Here is an 11377-nt window from a genome sequence, read left to right on the forward strand (position 1 = left end):
CCTACACAAGCATCAGCCTACACAGACATAAAGATGATATATAAACACAACAACTCTACAGTTAAACTAAGACACTAACAAGTGGTGACACAAGTCGCACGATCAAAGCCCTCCATTGAAGCTAGCTGAGTAGACAGAACTCTTAAACCCCTATGCTGTGTACTGTGACACTGTGACTGTCAGCACTTATACATTAGGTGACCAACCCACGTGGTGAAAAGGAGGGGGGGGGGGGGTGTTTCCCAAATAATAGGTCAGGACCCACTGGGAGGAGACAGCTTATTGGTCTTGAATCATGGCCTTAGTTTTGGTCTTATATATCATTATTTGGAAACCTATATAGTTTTACATAAGAACATTTTAACAAAACCATCACAATTTATAGATCCAAAAGTCATCAGCCAATAAGACCACAGACTGCAACACTGCTGGCTTTCGTCTCTCCTCTCTAATCAGGGAACGACTGTTGAATACCCATCAGTGAATTACCACTAAGAAAAAAGGCCATCAGTACTGTGGATCTAGACGCCTGGATCTGAATACCCCTCAGGATATAGCATCTCCTTTAGTGAGTGGTATCGCATCTCTGGGGAGTGAACACCTACAGACCACATGTTTAATCATTAGACGCTATGCTATGCTACGCTATGGAGCTATGTTTTCTCTTTGGTGTAAACACCGACAGACAACATGTTTAATCATTAGACGCTATGCTATGCTACGCTATGGAGCTATGTTTTCTCTGGGGTGTAAACACCGACAGACCACATGTTTAATCATTAGACCCTATGCTATGCTACGCTATGGAGCTATGCTTTCTCTGGGGTGTGAACACCTACAGACAACAGGTGTAATCATTAGACGCTGTGCTATGCTATGCTACACTTTCTCTGGGGCTCAATACCTACAGTCCCCAGGTCCAGAGGTCTAATCATTAGACTAATGGTTTCCCTCTCTTATTAAGGTTAATAAACATCATCAGGGAGCAGTATTACCACTTCCTCATTGAATTGATAGTCCCGCTGTTCCATCCAACTGGCTCCATGCGGACAAAGATACAGTAGATGATATGCAATGTATATGCTATCTCTAGATATACCCAGGTAATTCACACAAGGAGGTACAACTTCGATGGCCTCACCTGCTTCGTACTGCAAGACTAAAGGAAAACATTCAGATTGTAATGTATCTCAAGGTAGTGGGAAAAGGGAAAACATACAGCTGAAGTCACAAGTTTACATACACCGTCGCCAAATATATTTAAACTGTCTTTCTTTCTTTTTACTGACATTTAATCCTAGTAAACATTCCCTGTTGTAGGTCAGTTAGGATCATCACTTTATTTTAAGAGTGTGAAATGTCAGAATAATAGTAGAGAGAATGATTTGTTAAAGCTATTTCAGCTTTATTTCATCACATCCCCAGTGGGTCAGAAGTTTGAATATGTTCAATTAGTTTTTGGTAGCATTGCCTTTAAATTGTTTAACTTGGGTCAAGCGTTTCAGGTAGCCTTCCACAAGCTTCCCACAAAAAGTTGGATGAAATTTGGCCCATTCCACCTGACAGAGGTTGTGTAACTGGGTCATGTTTGTAGGCCTCCCTGCTCACACACGCTTTTTCAGTTCTGCCCACATATTTTCCATTTGGAAGACCTGTTTGCGACCAAGATTTAACTTCTTGACTGTTGCTTCAATATATCCACATCATTTTCCTTCATCATAGTGCCATCTATTTTGTGACGTGCATCAGTCCCTCCTGCAGCAAAGCACCACCACAACATGATGCTGCCACCCCGGTGCTTCACGGTTGGGATGGTGTTCTTTGGCTTGCAAGCCTCCCCCTTTTTCCTACAAACATAATGATGGTCATTATGGCCAAACAGTTGTATTTTTGTTTCATCAGACCAAAGGACATTTCTCCAAAAAGTACGATCTTTGTTCCCATGTGCAGTTGCAAACCGAAGTCTGGCTTTTTTATGGAAGTTTTGGAGCAGTGGCTTCTGATGGCTGTGTGGTCCCACGGTGTTCATACTTGCATACTATTGTTTGTACAGATGAACAAGGTACCTTCAGGTGTTTGGAAATTGCTCCAAAAGGATGAACCAGACTTGTGGAGGTCTACAATTGTTTTTTTGGCTGATGTTCCGTTGATTTTCCTATGATGTCAAGCAAAGAGGCACTGAGTTTGAAGGTAGGCCTTGAAATACATCCACAGGTACACCACCAATTGACTCAAATGATGTCAATTAGCCTATCAGAAGCTTCTAAAGCCATGACATCCTTTTCTGGAATATTCCAAGCTGTTTAAAGGCACAGTCAGCTTCGTGTATGTTAACTTCTGACCAACTGAAATTGTGATACAGTGAATTATAAGTGAAATAATCTGTCTGTAAAGAATTGTTGAAAAAATGAATTGTGTCATGCACGAAGTAGATGTCCTAACCTACTTGCCAAAAGTATAGTTTGTTATTAACAAGAAATGTGTGGAGTGGTTGAAAATAAGTTTTAATGACGCCAACCTAAGTGTATGTAAACTTCCGACTTCAACTGTACATTTGGGCCTAACATTGTGGCCTAAAGACACAGGCCCCAACTTCATCTGAAGCATAATGTAACTAACAACATTTCCATCATCACCTGAATGGCTACCTGTTAACAGGTGAGGTGATGACTCAGGATCCCAGGTCTACCAACACTCTAATTAGGTCTCTGATGACCACCTGTTTGTTGATCCTGAGTCTGAGGAGAGTGACAGGGACACTAGACCTGATGGGAATACTGCTCTGCCCTCATACAACTTGTTACTGTACACTCATTACGAGAGAGAGAGCCAGAGAGAGAGCGAGAGAGAGAGAGAGAGAGACTAGTTTAAGCAACAGGCCAAAGCAATGGGTTTAGGCAAGCTAATTGAATATTACTGCTAATTGTAAATTTGCTGAATCTTGCAAAAGACTGTTAATCCATCTCTCTACATTGTCCCTAAAACACACAACAGTTAGTGGGTTGGTAATATGTTCATCACTGTAACATCAACCTTCTCATAGGATCTGATGTCACCCTGTACAGAGTTAACAAATAGGCAGTCATCAGAGAGCCAATTATAATGTTGATACACCTGAGAAGAGTGTTTACAGGTAGACAACTTAGGCTGGGGAGAGTTAGGACGTTTTAGGGTCAAAGGGCTAAAGACCAAGGTCAATGCAGGTCAGCACTTTTGTTACTACCTTGCATGCTGTCAATTTCAAAGCACTTGAAAATAAACTACTGAAAATGTAGAACTAGACAAGGTTGTCCCTTCTCCCCCCTTTTGTTCACTATTGTGCTAAGCCACTGGTCATCTCAGTCCAGGCCAATGACAATATAAGGGAGGTGAAACGGAATGACATTCAGGTCAATTAAAACATAAGGGAAGTGAAACAGAAGGACAAGAAGAGCTGTTCCAGAGGGCTCAGGCAGTGGTCAGACAACATACACATTTCAGAGTAATGAGTGAGTGATGCCATCCAGTCAGTGCCATGCTGGCACATGTCCATTGGTGGATTTAGGCACAGGCGACATGGGCAGCCTGCCGGGGGGCAGCATGTGATGCCTGCTAAAATAAATTAAATAATGAAAGTTGCGAAAGTTTTCGGCCCCCTTGAACTTTGTGACCTTTTGCCACATTTCAGGCTTCAAACATAAAGATATAAACCTGTATTTTTTTGTGAAGAATCAACAACAAGTGGGACACAATCATGAAGTGGAAACTGAAAAATTGGGCGTGCAAAATTATTCAGCCCCCTTAAGTTAATACTTTGTAGCGCCACCTTTTGCTGTGATTACAGCTGTAAGTCGCTTGGGGTATGTCTCTATCAGTTTTGCACATCGAGAGACTGAAATTTTTTCCCATTCCTCCTTGCAAAACAGCTCGAGCTCAGTGAGGTTGGATGGAGAGCATTTGTGAACAGCAGTTTTCAGTTCTTTCCACAGATTCTCGATTGGATTCAGGTCTGGACTTTGACTTGGCCATTCTAACACCTGGATATGTTTATTTTTGAACCATTCCATTGTAGATTTTGCTTTATGTTTTGGATCATTGTCTTGTTGGAAGACAAATCTACGTCCCAGTCTCAGGTCTTTTGCAGACTCCATCAGGTTTTCTTCCAGAATGGTCCTGTATTTGGCTCCATCCATCTTCCCATCAATTTTCACCATCTTCCCTGTCCCTGCTGAAGAAAAGCAGGCCCAAACCATGATGCTGCCACCACCATGTTTGACAGTGGGGATGGTGTGTTGTGGTTGATGAGCTGTGTTGCTTTTACGCCAAACATAACGTTTTGCATTGTTGCCAAAAAGTTCCATTTTGGTTTCATCTGACCAGAGCACCTTCTTCCACATGTTTGGTGTGTCTCCCAGGTGGCTTGTGGCAAACTTTAAACAACACTTTTTATGGATATCTTTAAGAAATGGCTTTCTTCTTGCCACTCTTCCATAAAGGCCAGATTTGTGCAATATACGACTGATTGTTGTCCTATGGACAGAGTCTCCCACCTCAGCTGTAGATCTCTGCAGTTCATCCTGAGTGATCATGGGCCTCTTGGCTGCATCTCTGATCAGTCTTCTCCTTGTATGAGCTGAAAGTTTAGAGGGACGGCCAGGTCTTGGTATATTTGCAGTGGTCTGATACTCCTTCCATTTCAATATTATCGCTTGCACAGTGCTCCTTGGGATGTTTAAAGCTTGGTAATTTTTTTTGTATCCAAATCCGGCTTTAAACCTCTTTACAACAGTATCTCGGACCTGCCTGGTGTGTTCCTTGTTCTTCATGATGCTCTCTGCGCTTTTAACGGACCTCTGAGATTATCACAGTGCAGGTGCATTTATACAGAGACTTGATTACACACAGGTGGATTGTATTTATCATCATTAGTCATTTAGGTCAACATTGGATCATTCAGAGATCCTCACTGAACTTCTGGAGAGAGTTTGCTGCACTGAAAGTAAAGGGGCTGAATAATTTTGCACGCCCAATTTTTCAGTTTTTGATTTGTTAAAAAAGTTTGAAATATCCAATAAATGTCGTTCCACTTCATGATTGTGTCCCACTTGTTGTTGATTCTTCACAAAAAAATACAGTTTTATATCTTTATGTTTGAAGCCTGAAATGTGGCAAAAGGTCGCAAAGTTCAAGGGGGCCGAATACTTTTGCAAGGCACTGTATATATATATATATATACATTTACATACAAATAATATGCCAAGTGGTGACATATGTGCGATCGGTTTTATATTGCTCATTTGCACGTCACTTCAATGATATCATGTCACCGTGTGGGACTGTGGGTCAATTAAACTTGTCGGAGTGGGCGTCCTGATTCTAGTTTCCCAGGCTACTTCCTGGGAAGGTCCCACACTCAGAAGTATGAGATATGGAGTGGGCGGGGTTAGGTTGACCTCAGGTCACTGGAAACCCGATGTAGGGAGAGCAGGTTGAATCTATCAAATAGAGAACCTCAAACTCAAAAGCTCCCTAAATCACTTCAGCGAGCAGGCCTTTCTAATCAACCTGGCCCTGGTATCCTAGAAGGATATTGACCTCATCCCGTCAGTAGAGGATGCCTGCTTATTCTTTAAAAGTGCCTTCCTCACCATCTTAAAAAAGCATGCCACATTGAAAAAATGGAGAACCAGGAACAGATAAAGCCCTTGTTTCACACCAGACCTGACTGCCCTTGACCAGCACAAGAACATTATGTGGGATACTGCATTAGCATTGACTAGCACCCATGATAAGCACCTTTTCAGGGAAGTTAGGAACCAATTTACACAGGCAGTTAGGAAAGTAAAGGCTAGCTATTTCAAACAGAAATTTGCATCCTGTAGCACAAACTCAAAAATGTTCTGGGAGAGTGTAAAGTCCATGGATAATAAGACCACCTCCTCCCAGCTGCCCACTGCACGGAGGCTAGGAAACTCTGTCACCACCGATAAATCCACTATAAAGCATTTTTCTACGGCTGGCCATGCTTTCCACCTGGCTACCCCTACCCCGGTCAACAGCCCTGCACGCCCCACAGCAACACGCCCAAACCTCTCCCATTTCTCCTTCACCCAAATCCAGGTAGATGAAGTTCTGAAAGAACTGCAAAATCTGGACCCCTACAAATCAACCGGGCTAGACAATCTGGACCCCTACAAATCAGCCAGGCTAGACAATCTGGACCCCTACAAATCAGCCAGGCTAGACAATCTGGACCCCTACAAATCAGCCAGGCTAGACAATCTGGACCCCTACAAATCAGCCAGGCTAGACAATCTGGACCCCTACAAATCAGCCAGGCTAGACAATCTGGACCCCTACAAATCAGCCAGGCTAGACAATCTGGACCGCTGCAAATCAGCCAGGCTAGACAATCTGGACCCTTTCTTTCTAAAATTATCTGCCGAGATTGTTGCAACCCCTATTACTAGCCTGTTCAACCTCCCTTTCGTATCATCTGAGATTGGAAAGTTGCCACGGTCATCCCCCTCTTCAAAGGGGGAGACACTCTAGACCAAACTCAATCCAATCCCTTTAGATTGATTTGACAATATCCAGTGAAATTGCAGCGCGCCAAATTCAACAACAGAAATACTCATAATGAAAATTCACAAAACATACATGGCTAATACATCAAAATAAAGCTTAACTTCTTGTTAATCCATCCGTAGTGTCAGATTTCAAAAAGGATTTACGGCGAAATCATGTGATTATCTGAGGAAAGCAACCCGCATACAAACACATGAAAATCATATTTCAACCATCCAGGTGCGACACAAAAGTCAGAAATAACGATATAATTGATGCCTTACCTTTGAAGATCTTCTTCTGTTGGCACTCCAAAATGTCCCAGAAACATCACAAATGGTCCTTTTGTTCGATAAATTCCTTCTTTATATCCCCAAAATGTCAATTTATTTGGCGCATTTGATTCAGAAATACACCGGTTCCAACTCGCCCAACATGACTACAAAGTATCTAATAAGTTACCTGTAAACTGGTCCAAACATTTCAAACAATAAACAAGCCAATAACACAATAAACAAGTGAATGACACAGTAGAAAAAAGAAAGTCTACATACAGAGTGTGCAAAAGGCATGAGGAGGTAGGCAATAAATAGGCCATAGGAGCAAATAATTACAATTTAGCAGATTATAGTAGAATGCATCCCCCAAACAACTACCCCGGTCCTCCCATCTAGGGTGTTTTTCCTTCTGTTTTTCCTTCTAGGGTGTTTTTCCTTCTGGAGTGTTTTTCCTTCTAGGGTGTTAATCCTTCTAGGGTGTTTTTACTGGTTCTAAAGTACTGTTTCTAATTCTGCTTGCTAAGCACTTTGTAAATCTGAGATGTAGAAGGGGCTTTATAAGTACATTTTATTCTAATTAGGGTTTTATCCAGCCTTTTTATTATGACATTTTCTGTATGGCTTTAAAGGCGTATAGACAATAATATACATGTTTAATTTAAGAAAAACATGATTTTTAATTTATTTGAAACAACAATTAGCAGTATATCTTACACAGCATTTCAATCAAAAACAAGTCAAATAGAGATATAAATAAATAGTAACACTTCATGTTGATTGGTTCAGCACCACAGCTCGCTGTGCTCTTCTCTTACTAAGCAGCTTCTTGGCCGATTCCTTAAACTCCTCTGTCTTCAGAACATATATGATGGGGTTGAGCATGGGTGGCAGCACCGAGGTCAGGGAGAGGTTGATGATCCGGGCGTTGGTTGGTATGATTGAGTGAAGGAAGTATGTGAAATTAACAGGCAGGTAGAATATGGCTACGAGTATCAGGTGTGAGGTACACGTCTTCAAGGCTCTGACTCTGAGAGAGGGAGAAAGAGACAGAGGGAGAGGGAGAGAGAAAATTAGAGAAGGAGAGAGAGGGAGAGAAGTAGAGAGAGAGTAGTAGAGAGAGGGAGAGAGAAGTAGAGAAAGGGAGGGAGAGAGAGGGAGAGGGGGAGAGAGAGAGAGAAAAGGACAAAACTGTCAGTACAGTGAGTCATCATCTATCCAGGTCAATGATATTCTCAGTATTTACAGCATTTATCACTAGAACAACATACACTATATGTACAAAGGTATGTGAACACCCCTTCAAATGAGTGGATTCGGTTATTTCAGCCACACCCAGGTGTATAAAACTGTATCAAATCGAGCACACAGCCATGCAATCTCCATACACAAGCATTGGCTATAGAACGGCCTTAATTAAGAGATCAGTGACTTTCATTTTTTTTTTTTTTTTTATTTCTCCTTTATTTAACCAGGTAGGCTAGTTGAGAACAAGTTCTCATTTACAACTGCGACCTGGCCAAGATAAAGCATAGCAGTGTGAACAGACAACACAGAGTTACACATGGAGTAAACAATTAACAAGTCAATAACACAGTAGAAAAAAAGAGAGTCTATATACATTGTGTGCAAAAGGCATGAGGAGGTAGGCAAATAATTACAATTTTGCAGATTAACACTGGTGTGATAAATGATCAGATGGCCATGTACAGGTAGAGATATTGGTGTGCAAAAGAGCAGAAAAGTAAATAAATAAAAACAGTATGGGGATGAGGTAGGTAAAATTGGGTGGGCTATTTACCGAAAAGACTTCTCACCTGTCCTGGGGCAGTGTGATGGTGAACAGGGCGTGTGTGATACAGATGTATGATGATATGATGAAGACCATGGGAAGAAAGAGGACTGTAGAGATGAGATATGCCATCACTTTGTTAGGGACGACATCAGAACAGGGGGCCGCCAGACGGTACAGGGGACCGTGGTCACAGAAGTAGCTGTTGATCACCAGAGACCTACAATACAATACATCTTCATTGTCCACATGTTACGGTGATCAACTGATCATTTATTTTTACAGCACCCGGCCCGGGATTCAAACCGGTAACCTTTCAGCAACAGGTTCACCTCCTCAGCCACCTACCGGCAGAAGGAGAGTCGGGTGATGAGGCACACAGCCAGCAACATCAGGAACACAGCAAACGCCCAGGCAGCACCCGTCAGCTGGAACATGGACCTGTGAGTCACCATCATATGGTACCTGTGTGGACAGTGGAAAGAAGCTGTGATCAGGGATTTTAGATGCAGTGTATTCATATATCAGGTTGAATTGTCAGTGAAAGCAGAAACATTATTATCACACAGTGGGCAATTATGAAGGCCTTTTCAATTGTATTTTTTGAGTTATTAGATTTGATGTATTATCTGAGACCTGAGCGGGCAGCAGATGGCCACCAGTCTGTCGTAAGAGAGGATGGTGAGGTTGAAGGACTGCATGTTGAGGAAGAGGAAGATGAAGAAGAGGCTCGCGAGGCACTGGTTGTAGGAGATGAGCTGTCTGCTGAAGAGGAACGTATCCAGTAGCTTGGGGACCATGGCAGTGCTCCCACACACGTCTGTGAAGGCCAGGTTGAACACAGCAATGTACTTGGGGCTGTAATGGTAAGATCAACTATATATCAACTATAGATCATCCAGCTGAACCTAATGGTGGATTTCATTCAGAATCAACTATAGACCATCCGGCTGACCTAATGGTGGTTTTCATTCAGAATCAACTATAGACCATCCAGCTGAACCTAATGGTGGTTTTCATTCAGAATCAACTATAGACCATCCAGCTGAACCTAATGGTGGTTTTCATTCAGAATCAACTATAGACCATCCAGCTGAACCTAATGGTGGTTTTCATTCAGAATCAACTATAGACCATCCAGCTGAACCTAATGGTGGTTTTCATTCAGATGCCTTATCGAGAGGCAGGCCGGTAACCAGGGATACAGTTGAAATCCCGAGCTGATGGGGGGAATCTAAAAGGAGTGAACTAGCAGCCAGAGCCCCTGTGCTGCTTCAGCTTGTGTTGTTTGTGTTGTGGTTCATCTGGTTGGGTTCTGGAACTGCAAAAATACAGTCCAATAAAGGTAGAATTCTGCTGTATTATTACCACTGAGATAAAAGAGGACTGATTACCTGTGGAGACTGTTGTCCATGTAGATGACCATCATGACGAAGGTGTTGCCCACCTAGACCCAATACACACACACACACACACACACACACACACACACACACACACACACACACACACACACACACACACACACACACACACACACACACACACACACACACACACACACACACACACACACACACACACACACACACACACACAAACACATGACCCAAAATGTAAATACAGGTAAATTCATTTTTTCACTTTTCATTTCTCACCTGTTGACTATGGGCGCAATAGGCCCCCAGCTGAAATGATACTGCAACATACCAGGTTTTCTTAAGTTCAAAAAACATATACAATTGTGATTTCGATAGGAAAGTGAAACCTTTTCTAGCTTATCAAGTGGATCAACTTGCTGACGATGGCGATACGCATCTCCCTGGACCAGAGCTAGTTAGTAACATCCTGGACTACATCTAGTTTGTAACAGACTGGACCAGAGCTAGTTAGTAACATCCTGGACTACATCTAGTTTGTAACAGACTGGACCAGAGCTAGTTAGTAACATCCTGGACTACATCTAGTTTGTAACAGACTGGACCATAGCTAGTTAGTAACATCCTGGACTACATCTAGTTTGTAACAGACTGGACCAGAGCTAGTTAGTAACATCCTGGACTACATCTAGTTTGTAACAGACTGGACCAGAGCTAGTTTGTAACATCCTGGACTACATCTAGTTTGTAACAGACTGGACCAGAGCAAGTTAATAAAAGACTGGACCAGAGCTAGTTTGTAACAGTGTAGACCTGAGCTAGTTTGTAACAGCGTAGACCAGAGCTAGTTTGTAACAGCGTAGACCAGAGCTAGTTTGTAACAGCGTAGACCAGAGCTAGTTTGTAACAGCGTAGACCAGAGCTAGTTTGTAACAGCATAGACCAGAGCTATGGACTAACCAGAGAGATGATGTATACGAAGCAGAGGAAGACGTAATAATACTCCATGTGGGGGATGTCGATGAAACCACTGATGAAGAAGTAAGGGGGTCGGATAATGGTGTCAATGTTCTCTGTCTGGTTAGGGTCAGAGGTCAGGTAACTCATCCTGACTGGTGGTGTTATCAGTGATTCCTCCTGGCTCGTAATAATCTGTGGAAATATAAAATAAATACATTACTGTTTTTTAATTCACCTGTTGAGACGTTGCAATGAGTGCAGCATCATCAATAGAAAGGCAAATATTTAAAACAAAAAAAGAAGAATACAAGTATTTATATCTGACAACAAAGTAAAAAATGGAATCCATTTGACTTTTACCTCAGATATAGTTAAACAATTCTAATGAATAATCCAAGGAATAGCACTGGAAAGGTGATATTGGT

The 11377-nt window shown here is 42.2% G+C and overlaps 1 protein-coding gene across 1 annotated transcript; it reads right to left on the bottom strand.

The window, feature by feature from the left end:
• Positions 1-7592: 7592 nt before the first annotated feature.
• LOC135543847 (olfactory receptor 1E16-like) lies at positions 7593-11099 on the bottom strand. Its single transcript, XM_064971170.1, has 6 exons — positions 10953-11099; positions 10008-10060; positions 9250-9471; positions 8962-9078; positions 8639-8833; positions 7593-7851 (listed from the first exon to the last, which is right to left on the bottom strand). Exons 1-6 carry the CDS (start codon positions 11097-11099, stop codon positions 7593-7595), a joined length of 993 nt encoding a protein of 330 aa, XP_064827242.1.
• Between the last annotated feature and the right edge of the window lie 278 nt (positions 11100-11377).

This window comes from Oncorhynchus masou, chromosome 8 (genome assembly GCF_036934945.1).
Source record: "Oncorhynchus masou masou isolate Uvic2021 chromosome 8, UVic_Omas_1.1, whole genome shotgun sequence".
Classification (NCBI taxonomy): Eukaryota; Metazoa; Chordata; class Actinopteri; order Salmoniformes; family Salmonidae; genus Oncorhynchus; species Oncorhynchus masou.

Bases quoted from the DNA above. Each gene is read 5' to 3' on its own strand.
- LOC135543847 (XM_064971170.1), bottom strand. From the start codon at position 11,099: ATGAGTTACCTGACCTCTGACCCTAACCAGACAGAGAACATTGACACC. The intron at 9,079-9,249 runs GTCTCAGATAAT...CTGTCCACACAG, and splicing joins GCCATCTGCTGCCCGCTCAG to GTACCATATGATGGTGACTC. The intron at 8,834-8,961 runs GTAGGTGGCTGA...ATTGTATTGTAG, and splicing joins ACCCGACTCTCCTTCTGCCG to GTCTCTGGTGATCAACAGCT.